This window comes from Dermacentor variabilis, chromosome 10, assembly GCF_050947875.1.
Source record: "Dermacentor variabilis isolate Ectoservices chromosome 10, ASM5094787v1, whole genome shotgun sequence".
Taxonomy (NCBI): domain Eukaryota; kingdom Metazoa; phylum Arthropoda; class Arachnida; order Ixodida; family Ixodidae; genus Dermacentor; species Dermacentor variabilis.
In genome coordinates, this window is record NC_134577.1 from 7,254,977 (window position 1) to 7,279,896 (window position 24,920).

The 24,920-nt window shown below is 43.5% G+C and overlaps 1 protein-coding gene across 9 annotated transcripts in view; it reads left to right on the forward strand.

Moving 5' to 3' along the window:
* Positions 1–24,807, forward strand: part of Pka-C1 (Protein kinase, cAMP-dependent, catalytic subunit 1) — a 469,154-nt gene extending 444,347 nt beyond the window's left edge. For all 9 annotated transcript variants that reach the window (XM_075671434.1, XM_075671435.1, XM_075671437.1 and 6 more), the window contains 3 exons: positions 3,815–3,937; positions 9,706–9,870; positions 20,441–24,807. In XM_075671434.1, coding sequence (XP_075527549.1) covers positions 3,815–3,937; positions 9,706–9,870; positions 20,441–20,566 — 414 coding nt within the window. In that variant the 3' untranslated portion in view covers positions 20,567–24,807. The remainder of the gene's footprint in view (positions 1–3,814; positions 3,938–9,705; positions 9,871–20,440) is intronic.
* Positions 24,808–24,920: the final 113 nt, after the last annotated feature.

Here is a 24,920-nt window from a genome sequence, read left to right on the forward strand (position 1 = left end):
CAATAGGACAACGATGTATTGGAAGAAAAGAAGAAATAATGGCTCGTGTTTTCGCCGCACGCACTCGCATCGCAGGTGGCTGTTGTCGGCGTCTACAAGAAGACGACGAGGTGACGCGACACTCGAGAGAGAAGGCCTTACTGATCTCCCGTTTAGAATGTGGCAGTGCTTTTTATTTACCCCCAGGGCACAAGTTAGCCCGCAATAAATAGTTGTATCTGGACTACCTTAACTGTCCGTTACAATACGAAGCTACCGGCACTATACGCACTCTGCAAGCATTGCAGATCGCTTGAAGGTGAGGCCTGTCTCTGTCTCTGTCTGGTTTATCTTGACGATGTTGTGATTTTTTCTACCACCTTTGCTCAGCATGTGGTACGACTAAGGACTGTGCTCAAAGCTATTAGTTCAGCAGGGCTGACGATAAAGCCACAAAAATGTCACCTCGGCTTCCATGAGCTACTTTTCCTCGGCCATGTGATTAGTTCCGAAGGCATCTGTCCTTACCCTGAGAAGACCGCAGCAGTAGAAAAGTTTCCTAGACCAACTGATAAGAAGGCCGTTAGGCGATTCCTAAGACTTTGTGCCTACTATGGGCGTTTCGTCAAATTTTTCAAAGATTGCCGAACCGTTAACGCGATTAACAAAAGAAGATATGCACTTCGTCTGGCAAAGTGAACAAGAAATTGCATTCAATGAGCTGCGATGGCGACTTCAAAACCACCCTGTCCTTGCGCACTTTGATGAGGAAGCGGAAACAGACATCCACACAGACGCCAGCAATTTAGGACTCGGTGCCGTCCTCATTCAATGGCAAAACGGAGAGGAAAGAGTGATTGCATACGCTAGCCGCACTCTTTCGAGGGCTGAAACCAACTATTCAGCCACAGAAAAAGAATGCCTCGCAGTAATATGGGCCATAGGAAAATTCCGACCATACTTATACGGTAGACCGTTCCGAGCAATTAGCGACCATCACTCATTGTGCTGGCTTGCAAACCTGAAAGATCCTTCTGGACGACTTGCTAGATGGAGTCTGAGACTGCAGGAATGCGACATATCGGACGTGTACAAGTCAGGTCGCAAGCACAGTGACGCTGATTGTTTATCACGTGCACCAGTCGAATCTGCTCCTGTGAAAGATGGACATGAATTTCCGTTTCTTGGAGCCGTAACCACATCTGAGATGGCCAAACACCAGCAGTCGTGCTGAGTTGCTTCTACTCATCAGGCACCTCGAGGGACACCCCGTCCATGTTCCGCGAGTTTTCTGCCGGGGATTGTCATCGTATGTGATGAGAAATGGCGTCCTGTACAAAAGAATTTTTGAGCACAGCACAGAAAAATTTCTACTCGTCGTTCCTTCAGCTTTGCGATCTGAAATCTTAGAAGCCTGTCACGATGACCCATCAGCAGGACACCTCGGAGTGAGCAGAACGTTCGCCTGAATTCATGCTAAGTACTACTGGCCAAAGCTATTGAATTCAGTACAGCATTATGTACGAACATGTCGGGATTGCCAAAGACGCAAAACGCCTCCATTAAAACTCGCAGGCCTCCTTCAACCAATAGAACCCCCAGGAGCTCCGTTTGAACAAGTAGGAATGGACTTGCTTGGTCCCTTTCCGACATCGTCATCTGGGAAACGATGGATTGTAGTAGCGACGGATTACCTAACACGATATGCCAAGACATCCTCTCGAATAAGTGCAACGGCCGTTGAAGTGGCTGAATTCTTTGTCACCAAAATAGTATTATGACACAGTGCCCCTGCAATTATTATCATGGACCGAGGAACTTCGTTCACAGGCAATTTGATGCAATCCATCATGAAACTGACTCATACCAGCCACAGGAAAACAACTGCCTATCACCCTCAAACAAATAGGCTAACCGAGCGATTGAACAGGATGCTGACCGATATGTTGTCAATTTACGTAGACTTAGAGCACCGTACATGGCACAAGATCCTACCCTATGCGACATTCGCCTACAATACCGCATTGCAAGAGACCACTCAAGTAACGCCATTCCAACTTGTTTTTGGACGAACAGTTACCACACCCTTGGATGCAAGGCTGCCTGTCAGCGGCAGTACAGAACAGAACTCTGACATCAGTGACTTTACACAGAGGGCCGAAGAAGCAAGTCAGCTGGCGCGACATCGCATTATAAAAAGGCAGCACATCGACGCGGACCGATACAATTTGCGGCGAAGGGAAGTCGAGTATGCACCAGGCGACAGAGTATGGGTGTGGACTCCCATGCGGACGCACGGCCTGTCCGAAAAGCTTTTGTGCCATTATTTCGACCCTTACCGAGTACTTCGCCGCATCAGTCCCCTGAACTATGAAGTTACGCCAGAAGGACAAGTGAGCTCATCACGATGCCGGTGTCGCACAGAAACTGTACATGTGGTCAGACTGAAGCCATATTATGACAGGCAGTGAATATTCGACCAAACATCTATTCTGTGCCATATACCACTTAAGTATGGACAACAGCTTGTGAACAATTTCGTCGCTTTACGCATCGGGACGATGCGTTTTGGAGGGGGAATAATAATACAAGGCAGAAACATAGTTAAACAACGCGCAGGTTCGTGCCTCCCCCCCCACTCAAGAGGACAAGGCGTGTTGGAAGAAAAGGCGAAATAATGGCACGTGTTTTCGCCGCACGCACTCGCATCGCAGGTGGCCGTTGTCGGCATCTACAAGAAGAAGACGAGGTGACGCGACACTCGAGAGAGAAGACCTTCCTTATCTCCCATTTAGAATGCAGCAGTGCTTTTTATTTACCCCCAGGGCACTAGTTAGCCCACAATAAATAGTTGTATCTGGACTACCTTAACTGTCCGTTACAATACGAAGCTACCGGCACTATACGCACTCTGCAAACATGGCAGATCGCTTGAAGATGAGGCCTGCGCGGGCGTGCACTTTGGCCACACTGCAGACTGCTTTCAAGACACACAAGCGCCGGCAACGTGTCCCTACGGTGTCCACCAAAGGTGTCTGCTACGGCGTCCACGACTTGTTTGGCCAACACCATAGTAGACGCTGCAATGTCTTCACTCTGTACGGAGTGGTGGGCAAGTAGTACATCGAGACAACTTGGCAGCCACCAGAGAAGAATGCCCCTCCTCCCGCAACTGACCCCCCTTGACTTGTGCGCCACAGGAAAGGGCACGCATCTGGGCCGCACTCCTTGCTTGCGCACAGGAGATGGAACCGCGTTCACCAGCTCACCCTCATGTGCTTTCTCTCATACGGAACCTCACAGCGATGGCAGAAATGTACCTGGAGTGTCCATATAATTGCTATCGGAATAAAACCACACGTTTTTTGGGAAAAGTGCAGAGTGCACCTATGCTTCACAAAATCCAGGAACTGCTTCCCCGCATAGCATGAGCGGTGAACTTGTCTTAGTTTCTTTTTCTTATCCGCTGAATGGCGGTGTGCTGAGAATTTTCTTTCAGACACTATTCCTGGGTTATTTATCTTTGAAATGTGTATTCTGGATTTCCTTTGATATTAATGTTCTTGTAGATGTCATGTTTTTTTATTGTTCTTTCTATCAGCTGGCAGCCAAATTGTGCTTTCTAGAATTTTTATGTCTTACCTAATAGATTTTTTTGTGGCAACATATGTTTTTGGAAAGAACATTTCGTTGTGTATAATATGCTGTGCTGCAATGGGGGCTGGAACATTATTTGTACTGGTAAATAACCTTTTTCCAAGGCCTATGAAAAACTATCATTTTCTCGTGGTAATAAAAGAGTTAGGTGCTGACTGCAGCTGTTGTCGTTTTGCAGGGCTACAACAAAGCTGTCGACTGGTGGGCACTTGGTGTCCTGGTGTACGAGATGGCGGCTGGCTACCCACCTTTCTTTGCTGACCAGCCAATCCAGATATACGAGAAAATTGTCTCTGGCAAGGTGAGTAGACCAGCAGCTGGCAAGCACATTCTCACACCCTGGTGTTTACTGCCACCTCTGTACGTCACCCAGGCACTCTCACCTGGCATTTGGTATGATGGCCTTTGAATTTTACAAAGGCTGTTAAATTCTGATATTGTTTTTCTCTACATGCCTAATCAAGTAGTTTTGGTAATTGCTTCCAAGCATTAGTTTTGCACCTCTGAAAGCAGTTGCCTCTCACTAGTAGTCTCCAAAAAAGGTGAATATGTTTCTTATTTATTATTGAAGTATTTATGATTCTATGGCCCATAGAATCATGTTGCATTTGGTAGACTTCTTTTGTGTGCAATGTACTTGAATGTTTTTAGAGGCTATGTTGACATTGACGTTATACACTGAAGTGCATCTGCCATAGTTTCTTGACTTCAAGGCATAAGTTATTTTTCTAGAGTAAGTTGTTTGAAGTTGAAGTCAAATATTTAGTTGGCTGTTGCACGTATCTTATTTCAATTGCTTCTCGGCTGCGTGTCAATCCGACTAAATGCAAAATTATGTCTGTCTCACGTCGCTCGAACTCGCCAACTCCTTTCGGCTATATTATCAATGAAACTAACCTTGAGCGCGTGACTTCCTATAAATATCTTGGAATCCAGCTAAACAGTAATCTTTCGTGGCATGCGCACATCCAGTATATCACGAACAATGCAAACAGATCTCTTGGCTACATTCGCAGGAATTTCTCAAAAGCCCCACACCATTTGAAGTTGCTGCTCTACAAAACACTAATTAGACCGAAGCTAGAGTACGCGTCATCTGTCTGGGACCCTGGTCAAAAAACACTAGCAGATACCATTGAGTCAGTTCAGAACAGGTCAGCACGTTTAATCCTTTCTAATTATTCCCTCACATCTAGCGTTTCTTTAATGAAGTCAAACCTTGGCCTTATTAACTTGCACATTCGAAGAAAAATTTCCCGTCTCTGCCTTTTTCAAAAAATCTTTTACCGTAACAGCTCGCTTAAACAGGACTTAATTTCAGAGCCTTCGTACATGTCGTCGCGTCTTGATCATCGGTTTAAAGTGTTCATTCCTTTCTGTCGCACAAATGTTTTCTCTGACTCATTTCTGCCGAAAACCAGTGCCGAGTGGATCCGCCTTCCCCCCTCCATCGCCTGCATCGAGGAGGCATCATATTTCAAGACTGCAGTAACAGATTACGTTTTGAATTTATCACCTTAATACTAATAATTGTTTGAGCATGTATTTTTTATTGTTATTATTGTACCCACCCCCTCTGTAATGCCCTTCTGGGCCCTGAGGGTACTGTAAATAAGTAAATAAATAAATAAAGATGCTGTGTGTGAGTGTATGTGGTCTTGCTGCACAAAAGCCTTCAGTCTCAGCAAAGTTCTACATTCAGGTCATTAACTTTGTGGTTGTTTGAAGCTTGCTCATGTAGCAAAACATGTGGGATGACTACAAGAACTGCCACAATGCTATATAGATTTTTCATGGGTAGATGTGATGGCTGTTTTGCAGCTGACAAGCATAGTTTTGAGTTGGTATCTGCGCATGATCAACATAAGAGAAAATAGATAGAAAGAAGCATGGTTGAGAGCGCTGTAGTACGATAGCCCATGAGTTCAGTCACATGGTTTTATTTCGTATTTCTTGCGCTTTTTTTAAACGCCAAAAAAAAGATCGCCACGCAGCATGTACATTGCCGCAAAAAATAAGATAGGTCATTTCTGAACCCCCTCTACAACATAAGAAAATGCATTTGACCATAAAGTGAATATTACAAATTTTACATAATTGATCTTGGTTAATTAATTAATTATGCAGAATATATATATTTAAAGAAAACATTCTGAGGAGCACCACATGACTGCAACCATTTGTCATTGATTTCACCCAGCTGCGATAAACCTTTTTTTTAAAATCCTTGGCTCAAGTTATGTGAAACGCTCTGTATAGATAAAGTGTACAGTGTAGCTTTCATCTAAGTAATGCGGCATTGGGTGATCAGCGCATTGTATAAGGGACGAAGGACATGCTTGCATTATCTTGCATAATTTATTTCAAGTTTAATGCACTGTTTACAAGAATGCTCGTGAGGAACTGTGCTAAACTTCTGTGACACCAATAATGCTATTACGAATTTATAACTTAATTAGCCATGATCCACATAGCTCATCTGAATGTGCACAATACAGTCGATGCTATGCTGTGTGCTGTGTGTTAAAGATAGGTTCGACAAATATGTATGTGAATGATATGTCATGCTGCCTTGAACTGTAGGGGCGCAGAGGCTCTGTCAGGCATTTTGCCTTTACCTCTGCCCCCTACACGGAGAGAATCCGTGAAACAAACAATAAAGAAAAAGAAAAACCATGTCAGAAAAAAAAGACTTCCGTTCGTTTGACCCTGATGGAACCAACGAAATTGGTTGAATTATTCAGTCGGTTGAATTTGAAAACAAGAGGTAGAAAATGCCAAAACGCAATGCTAATTCATTTGGCAGTATGTGCACCCACTCAGACCTGTCCCTGAATTGCGCACATGCCCACTTTTTATCAGCTCAAAAGTCGAAAACTATATAAAAAGGACATTAGAGCTCTTAAACGAAGTAGAAATCGAACGGACACTTGATATTTTAGCAAACAAAACATACCATACCTCTGATTCCTGCAACAGGAAAAAGACTAAACCAACAAACTTGTCCTTCACATTATGGAAATTTATGGACTTAATGTCCACCATCATTACTCTCAGGCAACGTTTTAACACAGTCTTTGAAAAACCATGACATGTCGTCCGTGTGGTCTATAGTGCGAAATTCTTCGAAATGCCAAGAGCATGTGATGAGACTTATTGCTGCTTGCTTGAGGTTGGTTTATGTTCCTTCAAAGATGAAAGAGGGAACTGCAACAAAAGGCGGTAAAGCCTGACGAGGTCACAGTTCCCCAAAACAGTCGATACAGCAGTGAGCAACACAGAAATAAATATTAACATAGTATGATAGTCAGCAATATACATTGCATCAAACGACAGTATTACATGTACCGTGAAAAATATTGCTTTTGATACAAAGACAGTGCACCATAAATCAAAGGCGGTGTATAAACATGGCATGAGGTCGCTAAAGAAAACACACACACAAACACACGAAAACAAGAGATGCTTCGCTAAGTAAAAAACTGAGATTATATTGAGTCAATGCTGATTAGTCACTTTTGGATGTCTTTTTTAAATTTGTTCTTAGGGAGATCAAACATGACACTATAAGATGGGTTATTGAGAACCACTGGAATCTGGTAATCGAGCTTTTGTTTGCCATAATTTGTCCTTGTTTACGGATTTATAACTTAATTAGCCTTTATCCACATGTTCCACGTAAAATAACATGTAAAATAACTTATCGTTTGAAAGTGCTTTTATAACCGGACTGAAAGTGGCACGTTGTCATCATCATGTCGTGTGAGAACTCGCACTGTTGGCATCTATTTTCACCATCTTGTAAATGCAATAGCATTGACGCTGGCTGGATGATAGGCTGTTCCGGTCTTGTATGAGATTGCACAGACTAAGCAATTTTCGGATCTTCTTTGGTAAAAAGAAGTGTGTTAAAATCTAGTAAATATGTACTGTAATAATTTGTTGTGAGCTACTATGTTCACTTCCTGGGGCAGGCCAATGGGAGGTGGTGTGTGTTCGACACATTTACGACACCTGAAGTCACCACTGCAGGCATCATTGGGATGACAGTGAAGTTCAAGTTATCCTGCAAAAGCTCATTTCAAGATGAAAATAACGAACGTTTAGTCCCCTAGAAAAGCATGGGCAACATCTGGGACCTTCCGTCAGAATCGAATTAACTGAAAAATTGTATTAGGAGTAGTCCACTGTACAGCTGCTGTGTTTCCCTTGCTTTTATGGGAGGAAAAAAACAATGTGGCATCCTTAGCTCTGCCAGCTTTTCTGAGCGAGTTGTGAGAAGATTGAAGCACGCTTAGATGCATGGTACCTGGCTTACGATGGGGCCAGGCTGCATTTGGTTTTTGCACAGGGATTGGCTCTCATAGAAAGCCACATAAAGGCGTTTGGCCCAAGCCATAGTCATTCATGAAGTATCGGACATAAACTCAGTGTCTGCGCATGTCAGTATAAACATTCCTGCAGTTCTTGTGTGTTAATTGGGGTTCATTTGGTCCATCAAATGAATGCATACAGCCGGTGATCAAAAAGAAACCTGAGAGGCAGTGATGGCATAGATGTATAACACAATTAGTAGACCATTTTAAACAGCAGCATGGAGCAGCAGCAGCCGTTGTAACCCAATGTAATGACTGCAAAAAGAAGAAGACCTACTGCTGATATCATTTCATTCATTTGGATTGTGTTTTTCTTTCTTTTAGCTCAAACAATCATTTACACCACCTGTTGCCACCTGATCGCTTGTAATGGTCAGTTACATTGTTTCAATGCTGGTCCATTAAAAAATGTAACTGAACATTACAGGTGATGAAGTGACAACAGGTGGTGTAAATATTGGTTTGAGCAAACAAAACAATCCAAATGCTGATCCACAAAAACACCTGTGTACTTAGATTTAGGGGCACATAAAGAACTCCAGATGGTCAAAATTAATCCAGAGTCCCCCACTATGGCATGCCTCATAATCATATTGGTGGGCAAGTTGCTTTTTCATCCACTTTGATTTTCATTAATTTGTTGTTTCTTCATTACATTTATTATGCACAAGTAATTTCCCCTATGTTGTCCTTGGTGTCAGTGTTTGTTGACTTCTTATGATATGACTAATAAAGATTGGGCCCCTAGGTTAACCCCCTTTCTCCATGTCATGATATTCGTGTCATTACCGATCATTTATGTTCATCATACACTCGTCATATTAAGCCAATTTTGCTACATACCAAGTTAACGAAACGACCTTGAGAGCACAAAGACGTAGGCAGCTTGATAGATGGATAGATAGATACTGTCAAAGTGGCAAACGTTTGCCAAGGAATGCTTCACATTTAAAAGTGCCTGTGTCCTTTCTTTTTGAGAAATAGAGGTATGGTACCAGACCCCTGTATTGAGCTACATGGCTCTTACCTTACTGTAACTCTTACCTGTAAGCAGACAACAAAAATTTTTGGGCATCATTTTAGTCACACAGTCAAGGACAGCAGAAAACTATGTGGGGTGAAGAAGTTAGGAAATTTGCAGGTGCAAGTTGGAATTAGTTGGTGTAGGACAGGGGTAATTCGAGATGCCTTCGTCCTGTAGTGTACACAAATAGGTGGATTATGATGATGATGATGAAGACCTTCATTTCTTGTCTCATCATGGGCTTGGAAAAAGATATTAATGGTGATATTTAAGCAGTAAGTTTGTGGATGCTAAAAGGCACCATAAAGCAGACTGTTTCAGTACAGTAACAAATTGTTGATACGATCATTGTGTGGTTTCCCGGCGCTAAAGTTTGCGATTAAGAAAAAAAAAAAATGACCGAATACAGTTAAGCCTCTTTTTTACCAGTTAATATGTTGCCGGGAAACATGATCTTTCAACACCAATGTTCAATACATTGCACAGCTCCATCACAGGTTGGGCACATTCATTTTACTTTATTTGTTCCCAAGCACATACAGGCCACCTGATTAAGCCAACTTTGGGTCACAATAGAATTTTTCTTTTTCTTTTTCTTGCATGCTTTGACTCTTTACGGTGGGCCCACATTTCTGCATTATTGCTCAATTGCTTCTCTTTCACACCTAGGTCCGCTTCCCATCACACTTCACGTCCGACCTGAAGGACCTGCTGAGGAATCTGCTGCAGGTTGACTTGACCAAGCGCTTTGGCAACCTCAAGAATGGTGTCAATGACATCAAAAACCACCGGTGGTTTGCCACAACAGACTGGATTGCCATCTACAAGAAAGAGGTGGGTTCCACAGGTTGCTATGTGTTGTTAACGGGGGACGCGGCTTTCACATCGTGTAATATGGCCAAAAAAATCGATTTTTTGAAAATCACATTTTCAGTTTCTTTAACTATTTTTCTATCTGATTCCCAAATATCATCACTAAACCACGTAGAAGTGCTCTAAAAATTCGTTTTATCAGCCAAGGTGGCGAAAAATCTCGCAGAGATCAAGAAAGAACAGCGTTTTTCAAGCCACAATATCTCTGGAACGGCACGACCGAGCGTCGCCATTTTGGTCTCATTGGAAAGTGCATTTTTCCGTCTTCAAATTTGCTGCTTCAGCTTCTCCTCCATACAGAAACAAGCACACAAAAAGCAAATGATTGAAGGTAGTGCCGGAGTCTGCAATTGGCCGTGCCCGCCATGTGACTCCAGCACGGTTCGCCATTGGTCCGAAGCTCACAGCGTCTGCTCGGCTGTTTGCACTCCACTCGCCTCCACTCGCCGTAATCTCGATGGGTCAAAACGGGCGCTATGCGGACATAGCAGTAGCGTGGCCGATCCCTACGCTTGTGGACGTCTCAGTCTCGCGGCTAAGCATTCCGAGCACCAGCGTCGCGAACTTCGTGACCAAGATTCATGCGTAGAATCCTCGGACATGCGACTAAGCATTTTGTGCATAGGGAGTCTCCAACTGCACAACTGAGTGCATCGAGCGTCGACTCTTTGAGCCCGCGGCTAGGAAATCACACGTCAGCACCATGGCGCGAATAAGCGCATCAAGGGTCGACTCCTCGAGCCCGTGGCTAGGAATTTCACGCGTTGGCACCTCGGACGGTGCGGTTGGGTACTTTGAGCGTCAGCACCTCAAATTGCGCGACTAAGCACGTCGAGCGTCGGCTCCGTCTATCTGCAGCTAGGCATTTCGCACATCGGCACATCGGACCCGCAACCAAGCATATTGCGCGCTCACTCTATTATCATGTTGTCACGATTAGCGCATTGTGTTGTCGTCTCCCTTCCGTCCTTGTTTGCTGGCGCTAAATATGCTTTCAGTTTACCAACACGCCCAACATATGGCAATGTCACGATAGCTCATAACAATATCTATCATACCACTCCTTCATAAAGAGAACCTGATCATGAGCTCTGTTCACTAGGCCCCTTGGGCTGGCACAGACACCTGGCTGCAGAAGTGATGGAGGCATCATACAAAAGTACAATTGTGGAAAGCACGTAGCAGCTGCATATCTATCACTAGCTCTCTGATCCTAAGTTCTACAGCCATTTTCAAGTAAAGATGACTTGGAAGGCTGCTGATACTCGGAGCTTTCATTCAGTAACATGGTCAATTCTACCAAAAGAAAAAAAATGCCTCACTGATTGTACTGGAGACTGCTATCAATCAGGCAGCCTGCAGGTACAACACTGGAACTACATTCATGCCCACACAGTTCTGCACGTCACTTTGTTTGAAACCCAGGCACCTTGCTCTTTGTAGAGCAGCAGCAGCAGCAAAGAGTGCCATATAAAAAGAAAAGGGGGCGGGGGGGAAGCACACCAGACCAGAGGCCGCATGTACAAGAAGCCCCACATCACAAAACACCCCAAAGACTGCAAATTTGGTGCCCTTTAGAGAAACGAAGAGAAGGTGAAACTTTGAGAGCAGTTTTCTCAAAACTGTTTTTTGCCTTTCTGCTCAGTTTCTGGAGCTGATTTCTTTGTTACCGTTTAGCATATCTTTACTATTTTTTTTTGTCACTTGAGCTACAATGCAGGTTGTGACATTCTTGCTTTCTTATCTTGACTCTTTGTAAGTTTGCGATATGGCTATTCGTCTAGCCCAAAAGTGTGATTGATGCGAAGGTTACATAAAAAGTGACTACAAAAGATTTGTGTTGTGAAAAAAAAAGGCAAGAATGTCACGACCTTCAGCACACATTGTTATGATTGGGGGCTCAATCCCATCACTCGTGATCCGTTGTCAAGATTGGAGTCGGGCATGAATTAGAAGGTAGCTGGCCCATGCCGTCGTCCAACTTATCCACTCTGAGGACGTTGATGAAGGGAAGGACTGCTTCTCATCGAGAACGAGGAATATGGGTTTATTTACAGTATTTATATCAGTCTAACATGACTGTTTGAGAAAGTACATCAGTCTAACATGACTGCTTGAGAGAGAGTCTCAGTCCAACATGACTGCTTAAGAAAAGTGTCCTGAGCAGCCGCACAACAGTGGTTTTTAAATACTCGGTCCTCTCCCGATACAAGGTGATGCGAACGTTCGTTTAGTCATCGCGAACTAGCCGCCTCTCCGCGGCACGGTTTACACGCACACATGCACACACACACACGTGTTTACGGCCCGAAACCGACACCACACGAATTTCATAGAACTCGGAGCCGTTCCGGGTAGCGCGTTGTCTTGCGTCTTGGTCGGTGCGTGGGAAGGAGTGTCCGTCGGCGTTGTCGTGGCAGCTCCCCCGCCCGTAGGAGATCAGGTCCGCTTTGTCGTGTTGCGCACAAAGCCTGCTTCGTCGAACTCCTTCAGTCACAACGCATCCTAGCTGAACCGACGGATAGTGGAGGATGCACATATTGATATCGACACAAAATCGACTTCGCCACGCCGTGGCTAGAGGTTGGCGGCGATGCTCCCGAGATGTTGCTTCCACAGTCGCAACTGGTTGGCAAAACTTGCACTGCAGCTGGCCGTTCTTAACAACATTTAGCTATACAGTCAATACTTAACAAGCCTTCTATCACGTCTTTTTATGTTCCCCAGGCTCTCCAGAAAGTTAGAGGGAGAAAAATTCTGCTCAATAAAATTCAATAAAATGCTCTCAATATATCGCTCTGAAACTTTTATGGAAGCATCAGGGAGACATTCTAAACATTTGTGCCAATTTCCATCAAAATCCATGAAGAAATAAGGAAGTTGATGTTCAAAGCCATGTCCCCCTTTAAATGTGTGTGATGGCAGCTTAGTCATGATTTGGTGGCAACAGCAAGATAAATTATGCATGCTTTTTTTAACCCTGTGAATTCTTGCTTCTTGGAATAATTTAGTGGATGGAAAGAACAGTGCTTCAAAACTGGACACAAGCAAAGAACCACACACACACTGTGCTGCAGTCTTCCTTGTGTCCCGTCTTGAAGCATTCTTTTTTCTGTGATAACGAACCGACTAGCCTATCAGTCAATCCTTGCTAACGTATTGGAACTTGGAATAACTAGTTTGGAAAATTAACCAGGACCATTGCTAAGGCTAAGGGCTTTCCTTTCTTTGCTGTCGCTGCGAGTAGCAGCCACTGTGATACAGAAAATACTTGCTGCTTTAGCTGAATTGAGTTGCTCTATATAAGTGTTAATACTATATATAGCCTTTATGAAGGTGCTTAATTATCTGCAAACGTCTATGTCTAATGTGCATTAATTGTCATAAATGTCCCATGAGTCAACGTGTTATGATTATATGCAAGAACAAAATACATTTCAATCGAAAACTAAGTTTGTCACTTTCTTGCTTGTCTGTCTTGTCTGATGCGTTGTAACAGTTCTGTAATGTCACACTTACTGTGTCACTTCTTTTGTAAATTTGATGTTATCATTGCTTTAAGAAAATGTTTGAGTTTGTAACAGTTGTAACGAAACAGCAGCTAAAGACAACTAAGTACATGCAAAGCGTACACTTGCTCATATGCTACTATTAGGAAAATGCAAATGAGCCCTAACGCACTAGGCTGCATGAAGCGAACTTTCGCTATGAACATTGTGCAGGAAAGATACGCGGGGTGGTACGGTAATTGTTCGCTGCCTTGCACTACATGGCAAAGCAGAAGCAGACGTTGCCACATATTCAGTGTGGTGTAGTCTGTGTTGCCAGACTCGATAAATATGTTCTGGGTAAAAAAAGAAAAAAGAGAAAGAAATAATAATAATAATAATAATAATAATAATAATAATAATAAAAGCTTTTGTTTCATTATTTTTTTTTATTTGATTATATTGATATTGCCAAGCAACTAGAAAAATAAAGTTTCATGCAGGCATTTGCAAACGAGTTCTATGACAGAGATGGTAATGCCAGGGAAAGCCTTCATGGCATAACAGGCCATCGCAAGCAGCAGGGAGATAACTCCTCATGACACCTGACAGTGCGCAATCACTGCTTCTGGCAGCGTAGTTTTCTCGGCGACCTTCTTCTGTCTGAACGAAGTTTGTCAATTTGATGGCTTTTCTTCACTTCGTGTGGTCGGTGCTTTAAACCATGGAGAAGACAAGTTATTTTCATGGCAACACATGTAATGCTGGTGTTTAAGAAATTGTGAACTTTATTGAAGCAACAAGAGTGAACTGTGCTGAAACCAAGCTGACCAATCTGCAGACGTTCTTGAACTGTACATTTTTAACTAAGCCATTCCAAGTTATTGCAAAAAGAATAAAAAAATTACTTATAATCCTGGCTAGTAATTGTTCCTTCTGTTCATCAATGAAGCACCTTCCAGCAGAAGGTGCTGCTTCACTCATAACAGAATTTGAAACAAGGTCACACACTTTCTTGTACATGCTCATGCGCAGCTGCCATTTGCTTAGGCATTTGTTGAGTGCATGCGTTAAGTCCTCCCACTGAGGCCATACTTTTTGGCCATAAGTTAATGTGCAAGAGTGGTAGGGATGTCTGGATAGCGAATATTTCTGTTCATGTTGTATATCAATATTTGGAAAATATAAGTTGACTTCAAATATCAGATTGGCACACTGAAATGGGAAATGTGTAATAGGACGAGTATCGGTAGCAAAATTTATTAAAATCCTTCTGTGAATGTAATGCCATTCACAGACAGACAGACAGACAGACAACGAACTTTATTTTAATGCCATTCACAGCTTAGCTTTAATGCTTTTGAAAGAAGATAACACCACGATAGCATGGAAAAAAGAGAGTGATCACATTTTGTGTGATCATGACATTGATGAAGGAAAGGAACTGGCACCTGCTGCTAAGCTTGTGGAAAGAGAGCAATTCATTAGACGTAAAAGGGGATGCGGGTCTTAAAATAGCAAAGAAGTTTTTACAGTCGTAAGTATGCTCTGCAAAATATTATTGGTTAATACTGTCAACAAGTGCTAAAAAGCAATAATTTATAAGCGTTCAATTACCCAGCTCAACACTGAAACTCAGAAATTTGACTTAGTTTTGAGCCACAGTAGCTCCTTGTTATGGCAACTGATTGGCGCCGTGTTGATCTTGTTACAAAGCGTCTTCTCAGCATTTGAATTTTGGTGCTTTAAAGCAATGCACAGCTCCCAGAGGCATGGCCAATGGTGCCCTTTGAAAGGTCTCTGATTGGCCTTGACATGTGCCTACTCTCCCTGCATCCCTTTTTGACTGCAGTAGTGCTGTCAGTGTTAGTCACAGTACAGTAGTAGGACACACTAGATATTTATTTTGTTACAAGCATGGTTACCATGCAGAAAAGAAATTATATTTTACTGAATAGCAACCTTAATAGGCAAGCCTTTAATAGGTAAATATGAATCATCATGCAATATATCTGCATCTGGAAATCCTTTTACAGTTATGTCATGCTTGCGAACAGCAAGAATACCTCGTGCAGCAGAATCATTTGAAACAAATGTTGCAGTAATGACTGAGTATTTGCAACTCAGTTGATTTAACAGTGGTCGTATGAAGTAGCCAGTATGCAGTGGAGCCTGCATGGGCTTTCCTCCGCCAAACCTCCAATACCTGCAGTTGCCCTGTATATTCAGACTAACCTGATTAGCTGCACTTGTATTTTTGATATCAAGTTCTCAAATTTGGATGTGAACTGAATAGCAGATGCTGTTTGATTAGTAGTGCAAATTTCATATATTCCCACACCCCTAAAACATAGCAAATATTAAATTAACAATTCGATCACGAAAATGAAATAAGCATATGATTTTTGCCAGAAACTGTAGCAATTTCAACTGTGGCTGCTGAGAGGTGGCCCCAGCTCACCGAAATGATGGAAATAAGGTCTTAGAAATATTTAACACAAGTTAGCATTTTGACTTTGTGACAGCAGTAAAGTATAATATGTATTGAGCTTCTTGTAGTAGAAAAGTGGATACAGTAAAACCTCGTTAAACCGTACCCGCTTAAACAGTAGTTTCATTTTAAAAGTACTAAAGTCGAATCCCCGACTCAGCGGCCATTGAACATAATGTGTTTTGTATCCGCATAAACCGTACCAGCTTATTGCGTAAGTATTGGTTAAAACGTAGCATTTCCACTTTTCGTCGCGCAAACACGGCGGTGCGTCGTCTCCATCGGGCGGCCCAGCAGAACAACAAGCCTCAGAGATCGGAACAACTGCCTCCAAGCGCTCTGTGTGTTTGCACATGAAGCCACATCAACATCAACATCCTTTCGATGCTGTGCCAGAGAGTGTTATGGCGTCGTGCAAGCGAGGACTCGTGTCATGCCGAAGCTCGGATAAAAAAAGGTGCCGCGTGCTCAGCATAGAAGAAAAATTAGACATCGTCCGTGCTATCGAACGTGACACGAAGAAGTCGGCGCTGGCACGCGACAGGGATCTGCTGTTGACTACGGTGTGTGGCATTTGGAATGCGAAGTTGCTCGCCAGCGCTGCTGCGACCGCGAAGACATGTCGACTACGAGGTTCGACTATTCGCAATCGTTGCCTCTGTTGTTGCCGAAGTGTCAACTAGCGGCTGTGATGAGGACGACACGGAAAGTGATAGCACGGGCGATTCAGGCCCGACAGTGGCAGAAGCTGCGCGTTATGTCAGCCTCATGAATGCAATCGTCGCGACGAGAACAGGGGCGCGATAACATAACTCTATTCCAAACGAAAAGTATTCCAATCTCCGGCACCTGGCAATGAAAAAGGTGCCCCGGGACTTGTGCAGCACTACTGCATGCGTGCATGGAGAATACGTAACGCCAACGAGGAATCTGCCATACGAATGTTTGCCGAGAAGAGGGGGCTGGCTGAAAAGCTGGCACGCAGCTTCACTAAGTTTGAGGCCACTGCCGTCGTGCTAGGCCGCAGCGGCATCAAACGAAAATAACTTTTATCACGCGAAGTGAACAAATACTGCAAGTTTTTTCCCCTTTCATCACACTCTCTGAGTTCTGTTTTCAACAGGTAAGTGGGGGATCTCATGCCATTTCGGTTTAACAGTACTACAGTTTAGTACATACTTTTTCCGAGCTTCAGCCAACTACGGTTTAACGAGGTTTCACTGTATGTTAAAGCTTTTAAAAAATTTGTGTTGGCTTTGAGTTTTCAACTGTAGTGATATACAAAGATATCAGTGTGATTCAGCTTCTCAGGGATTCTAGATAGAAAGCATTTTGGTTTAAGAAAAGCTTTCTAAATAGATACTACACTGAGAGAGTTTGGCACTATCCGAATAAATTCTAGAAAAGAAGTATGTCGGATATGTTTTCTGAAGTTGGGGGGCATTTTAGCTGAGGAAAGGTCAGTATTTAAGAGGCATTATGGAACGCAGGGATCGTGCTAACTTGAAGTTTTGTCATATAAAAGCACTACAGCTTTATCAGAATGTTTAATGTTTTATTTAATGTTCGGAAGTTTGCTACATGCCGTACACTGGCCTTTATCAAGAATGTCGTTCAACTGCACTTATTCAACACAATAATTTTATGATTAGAAGTGAAGTTTTCAAGCTTTATTTCTTAGGGATGATACGTTGGGCAGGTTGGAGGATTGTCAAACGTAACAGCTTCCCAAAAGGACATTGTTGAGGTGACAAGTGAGCTGCAGTACCAGAATGGTCAATGTACGCATACATGCACATTCCTCTGAATGTGTCATGTTCATAAGTAATGCTGCTGACGAGAATGACAAGTTTTGCTTTTAGGAACAGTAGTTATTGACAAGGTAGTTTCAAAAGCTTAAAGAATTGATGTATTGGGTGAGTACCTTTAATGAATATTTTCAGATATCAGATTTGTGGCACTGCCACATGTCCTCTTAGGTATTTCCCAGTTTGAGTATTTTCCAACACTAGTCAAAGAAAACAAAGAAAGAGAAGTGATGTTCTTAACATTCTGGGCTTGGTTTTGGCCACTATAGCCAACAACAAAATATAGTTTGTGTTGAGTTAGAGTGAGAGACGTTAAGGGAAACTGGGAGCCTAATTTTTTGTTGCTAACAACCACATGAACACCTACCGACAATGACAATGTTTAATTAGAATGTAGGAACAAATAAAGCAAAAGCAAATCAGTGTGGACGAAAAAACTACTTGATGGAGGTGGTAGCTGAGCCCACAACTTCCGAATTATGTGCCTGATGCTCTAGCATTGAGCTACCATGGTGTATGTCCTCTCGTATGTATGAAACCAAGACCCATTCTCATGGGTCTTATTTTATGTGTTTCATAATTGTTTCGGGAACAAACGGGAGTTAATGACATCTTAGTCTCAATTAAAAAAAAAAAGAAATGGGCATGGGCAGGACATGTAGTGAGGAGGGAAGGTAACCGATGGACATTAAGGGTTACGGACTGGATCCCAAGGGAAGGGAAGCGTAGCAGGGGGCGGCAGAAAGTTAGGTGGGCGGATGAGATTAAGAAGTTTGCAGGCATGGCATGGCCACAATTAGTACATGACCGGGGTTGTTGGAGAAGTATGGGAGAGGCCTTTGCCCTGCAGTGGGCATAACCAGGCTGCTGCTGCTGCTGCTGCTGCTGATGATGATGACGAATTGTTTTTATAATTCCACATGCAGTAATTATTCGTAATAGCTCATCTCTCCATCACAGAGAGAATAAACATTTTTATTAGGTGAATGCAGCTCCATCACAGAGATGAAGAGGCTTTTCATGTCATTTGCGTTCACAATCGTTGCAGATACCATATGGTGATAAACTTGTGCACTACTGTGAAATTTATTGGGGGAGGCAGGAAAAAGGTCGAGAACCCATCCTGAACAGATGTCATTTCTTTTAAAAAGAAGCTTTAGCTCGGGGGCTCCTATCTAAATGCGTACATAGGAAAGGAGAAATCGTTTTTGTCGGCAACCGCAGCATTGAATTCGATTAGATCTGTTACATTTAAAAGAAAAAGTTCAGATGTAGTGACTGTAGGCAGCAAACATTTTTATTTAAGCTGTCAATCCTTTAATAAAAATTGTTTGAAAATGTAAAAGAATGAAATTATCAGGCCTAGAACTCAGCAAATCAGCAATGAAAAAAAATATAAAAGTTCTATAGACTGCATATGATAATACATCGAAAGCGGACAGAATTGATATACAGTTTAACCTCGATATAATGAACTTCAGTATAATGAAATTCTCAATATAACAGTCTAAATTTTTCTAGCTTCTTTTTTATAGATCAGCATGTCTTTTGAACCTCAGTATGATGAAGTGTGTTTATAGATTTCGATTTAACGAAATTTCACTTAAACCGCAAGGGAATACTGAGACAATAAATGGAAACTTCTAAGGACGCAGATGGGGAAATGGATTAATTACATGCAGCTACTTCCGAATGCATCTCTCGAACTGTGTGCCGTGTGACCCAGATGCACTGCTGAAGTGAAGCAGCATCATGTTCTATATAAAGGCTAAGTGCGATAAGATCCTATCGCACTCCAAGCGCTGTATGCTTTAGGTGTGAGGTAAAGCATGTGAGAGTGAGTTGAGAAGAATGGTGGCTTGATGAGCACAGTCTTCTCATGCGAGCAAGGGGGAAGGGAGGTGGGTAACCTGATGCATACGAGGGGGGGAATGGTGGGTGGGTTGGCGGGCGGGAATGGTGGGCGGGTTGGCGCGCATCTCCTTTTTTTGATGCTTTTTCATGTCCTTCTTCTAAATAAAAATTCTGCTTCCTTTAGCCACTGTAATTAAACCTTCTCCCTCAAATGCAACAAATTTCATTAAAATTGGTCTGAGTGTTATCTCAGGAAAGCATTTCCACATTTTACATGTATTCGAATAGGCAGCATCGGAGCTGGGCCCAAGCCACGGAGTAAGACATATAGGAGGTGAAACTCCCGTCAGTGCGAGCGAGCGCGGGCGACTAGATAAAGTCACAATTGTTGTATGCGCCGACGGGGCCATATACAGTGGTGGCGCCATGCGGCGCGTCGTAGAAGCCGCAGCGAAAAAAAAAAAAATGCAGCGCCCAGGCAGGCGGCTCTGGCCACTCCGGCGCGCTCTCAACGGCGGTAATTTCTTTCCAGGCCGCCAGGCGCCGCCAGCACGATAACGGCTCCGCGGGCTTGTGACCTTTTCTGGTCGCCGCAAACGTGGAGTTTCCACTCCTAAATATTTCTTGCTCCGTGGCCCAAGCTAACACTTCCTCTTAATACGTACAGGGTAGAGCTTTGAGACGGCTCCCTGCATAGAAATCTTATATGCATCCAAGGTGGATGGCCCATGCAGTCGTGTATTTCTGCTGCACGATAAGCTCTAGGTGATCTGAAACAACATTTGGCCTTCAATGCTGTTTTCAGTATATAACTCGATGTAAATCACTGCATATTGTTTTAGCCATTAGCTGTTGACCTTCAGCATGTTTCTTTGTTGCCAACAATGCAGGTTGAGGCCCCATTTGTGCCGAAATGCAAGGGTCCCGGCGACACGAGCAACTTTGATGAGTACGAAGAGGAAGCCCTGCGCATATCGTCGACAGAAAAGTGTGCCAGGGAGTTTGCCGAATTCTAGGCTGGGTGGCACACAGGAGAGAAAGGACCCGGGGAGCCGACGGCTAGGGGAGGCTGTTGAGCTCCTTCACACTTTTTTTGCCCTTGGCAGTGAGAAGCAAGAACCATCTGCGCTGCCTTGGCCATGCACACCTCCCATGGGTGAGGGGAGAGAACCGACAGATCAAGGCACTCAACCAAAGGCTATGATGTCCACAGCGCCGTTCACACAGGTCTTTTTTTTACGGATAAACTGGCGCTGGGCCAAGCTTCGGCAGCCACAACCTGTGTGTGTTCCCTGGATTATCTGTCAGCGCTGCTTGCTTCATGCCCTCTCACAACCCCACGGCCTCCTCTGCCCTCGTTGGCTCTCCCAGGCATGCATGTCGGTTTGTGTCCTGTCGGGTGCGCCCCCCTCCCCTCTTTGTTTTTCCGTTTCTCATCATTTCACTCGCTGTCTGCTCTGCGTGCAGCTCCTGGCACAAAGGCTAGTGACTTTGGCTAGTCGATGCTGGAGGCACAGCCACACGGGCCTTGAGAAGCCACTCCGGGCAATCGCTGGGAGACCATATTCTCACCGTGGAGCAAGGCTTCTTGATGTTGTGGTGCACGGCCAGCAGAAGAGATGGTCCCCACATGCAAACGCTGCCTTTAGCTTTCTCGTATGCAGCAGAGAGCTAGCGGGGGCTGTGTGGGCTGCCTATATGTTTGGGTGTCCAGCAGCATGGACCTTGCGGACTCCTTCTATGGGTCACTGCTGAGAAACTTTGTTTCTGCTGTGGAACAGGGTTCTCCTATGTTTCCTGACCGTGCACACGATAGAAGAAAACGGTTCCCAGCGTTTCACACACCACTGACCCCAGCTCTCTATGCTGTCCTGCCTTTGGCACTATCTCCACTTGTATAGCGAGAACCCACTACTGTCACTGCGTTTCTTTCTCTCCTAGGCATTACCATAGAGGTGAATAAAGTGTATTTTGGCGGAATTGAGAAAGTATGGGAGCCTGCCCTTGTGTTTTACCTCCAGGGCCAGGCACTTGCATATTAACAGCGACTATACTCTTTCTAGGCAGCCACTGAGCTTCTAAGAGGCAAATGAGAAATTAAAAAAAAAAAGCGATACAAAGGAGGTTTCAGCATGTCTGTCTGTATGCGTGCAAGTGTCTACAGTCTCTTGTGGTGGCATCTGCATTTTATTTTTATCTTGTTTATTTTGTCTTTGTGCACAAGGTGAGTTTTGCAATGCTACACATACTCTACAACTCTCCTCCAGCTGTGACGGCAGGTAATTTGATGCCTGCAGCTTTGGAGAGGCTTCATCCTAGGCTAGCGCATGTCCGGAAGGAGCAATCATTTGGGGGCTTGTCATCACATCCTCTGTCAGCCTCCGCGCTAGTAGAGCTTGTAATTGTGGCTGCAGGTGTGTGTTCTCTGCTCTTCTGACCATAGTGTTGCTTTCCTGGTTGGTTGCACTGGTGCACATGCTCTCTTGGCACATCTCTTCAGTTGTCATCCTAAAGTCCTTCGTTTTGTTCGGTGCGAAGAACCCATCAGTGACCACCACACCTGTTCTTGGTACATTGCCAAGTCACAGGCCCCTGCACTGGAGTACAAGAGCACTCGCATATGACGAGGTTAGACAACTTTTTGAGTTTGCTCTTGGCTGGTCCCCTAGCATCTTCAAAAGAGAGCTTTTCTCTGCTAGACTTTTTCACCAGGTATAACGTCTGCCAAATTGCAGTGCATGCAGACTGTTGGAAAGGTACTTGTGCAAGTGTGTGCGAGCCAACCTGCTTATAAGCTGAATTAATGCAATTTGGGTTGGGTCAGCTGGATGTCATGAACACAGTGCAGATGCAGATTGTGACTGGTTGTTGTGATGCTGTACTGCTTTGTGTCTGAGAATGAGCAAGCTTCAAGTTTGGGTATTGGAGCTGAAGCTATGTGGGTGTGCCATTCATCCTACCTGTGTTTTATTTTGCACACGCCCCATAGCCGGCATGCGCATTTTGCAATGGCATTGCTGGTAACAGCAGTTTCCCTACCAGCTTCGGTGTCGCGCTGCCTGTTCTTCCATGTCGATCGATTCATTTATGCCTCTGTACCTACTATTGCGAATCCCGTGCTTGGCCAGGGGCTACTTTGGATTTTGTCCGTGTAGCTTGAAAGCTTGTGCGCCTCTTGGTTTTTATCACCTCGTTGATGGCCACGCCTGTAAATACAGGGATGTATCTGTTTGGTATATGCAATACTAACTACACAGGCTTTCCTCTGGACCTCCTTTCTAATCACGTTCTCCCAGCCACACCTTGTTCCTTCCTGAGCGTCTCTTGGTTTGTTTTATGCAAGGTAGGACTGACTAGCTTTTTTGGTCTCACGGGGTCGCGCTGTTTCTCTTTTGAAGTCCCCATATAACCAGCACGCCAAATGCACATGCCCAGGCCTTTTTATGTGTGAGGCCAGATTAAAGAATGATGGCACCATTAGATGTGTGTTCGTTTACCAAAATGCCAGAATTATGTATAAGGAAGTGGTCAACCTTTCTGGTGTAAGAATACCGTCGGCCATTGCTTGCTGCGCTTTTCTTTTTCATCCACTTTTGTAGGGCATGTCTTGTGGCCGTTGCGTGTTATGCCTGACCCTTTGCATACTCACTTGGAGAGAGGTGTACATGCAAGATGTTGGTCTATTTGTCTGCAATTCATCTGTTCTTCTTGTAACCCACTTCAGTTGACTGACCTCTCGAGTCTTCAGCCATCTGCGATTTCTGAATTTGCATTACAGCTTTCTCCTGCATATCAATTTATTTTTTTCTGACAAGTGTTCACCAAGTCCCTTATCATTTTTGTTGGTTAACTTTGGTGTTGCACTAGTATTGCTCTTATGTTGCTCAAGAATCATATCTGCAATACTTTACTGCAGCTCATTTGCAATATTTTCCTACATGCTGTGTTGTACATTCTGTCTAGATGACTTCTGCAAGGTTGTGTGCTTGCACATATCTTTTAATGATGTCAAAAAGCTAACACGAAGCCAGTTGAGTCATATGAGGCATAGGCGGAAAGTTATTCTTGTATTACAATTATTTTTCTTTTTTTTTTTTACCTCAGACGGGAAATTTTGTCTTCAAACATTTTGAGTTTTTAGTGCTGCACATGTTGCAGTTGCCAAGTTCATATTTAGGTTTTCTTGACAAAGTGAACTACAATATTTAAGGATCTCGGTGGTCTTAAAGCTTCATATCTGTTTTCCTTTCTTTGAGGATGATGTAGCAAACTGCAGTATTTTTATAGGTGGAATTGATGGCGTTGACAAGTGCCATAGTGTTGTGCATTGGATTGTACTATTGTTTCCAAAAGTTCATGGGATGCAGGTGTCGCAAAAGACCGGATGTTCTACATAGGTTAGGCTTTCCAGAAAGTTCAGTTTTGTGTTAGTCGCACATGTTACTGCAGACTGCAACTCGAAATCTCAAAATGCACACCAAGGCTTTGTGAAAAGTTTTCTTTTTTTTTTTGCAATTACCACACCCTGTAAACTTTTGGCACCAACAGTACATTAGTGGACTTCCATGTGCTTGTTTAAATGACTATGTATTGAACAGGGCAGAAAGTGATTTAGGAGCCTAGAGTTTTTGAGTGGTTACTAACCCTCTGCTTTTAGTTGTTTTCAAGTATTTTAATTATGAACTGCATAAGTCATCAGTGTGTCGAGCCAATCCAAGAGAGGGTTAAACTATGTGCTTGAGTTTTGTTTGTTGTTTTCTCGTGATGTTGCTTCATCTTAGGTCATCTTGTCTCATAATTGTGTTGTCTCCCCTTCCTTTTCCTGTCATCCCCTCTGGTTCAGTGTGAGTGTATCCAGCACCTGCAAGAACTTAGCAAAACTTTATTTTTTGATGTTTGCCTCGAGGTGTCATTTTATCTAGTCCAGCTCACAGATTGACAAACAGACAGCAAGACAGACACGCACACACACACACACACACACGAAAAAAAAAAATACTGAGGATATCGCAGAGAGAGCAGTTCAAATATTACTAAGAAGCCTGAGTATCTTTCCTTTTTTTTTTCTTTCCTTCCTTTTTTTTTTTTTTTTTTTTTTTTTTACCACTACCCATACCTGTGTCATGACCTCTGCTCTCCCGGATCCTAGTTCTGCGAACCCCCATGCTGTCGTTCGTTGCTTGCAAATTTTTAGCCTTGTATATTTGTTAACTTGTGGTTGGAGCTGTTCTTGTATTAAAAGTTGTTATACTAAATACATATGCTTGTGCTCTCTTGTGAAACGAAAATACAGGCTCTAGGCACTGTGCATGTTGTAGTGGTATCACCTGCAACTGCAGTGCCTCTGACAAAGGTAGCCATTGTGCTGTC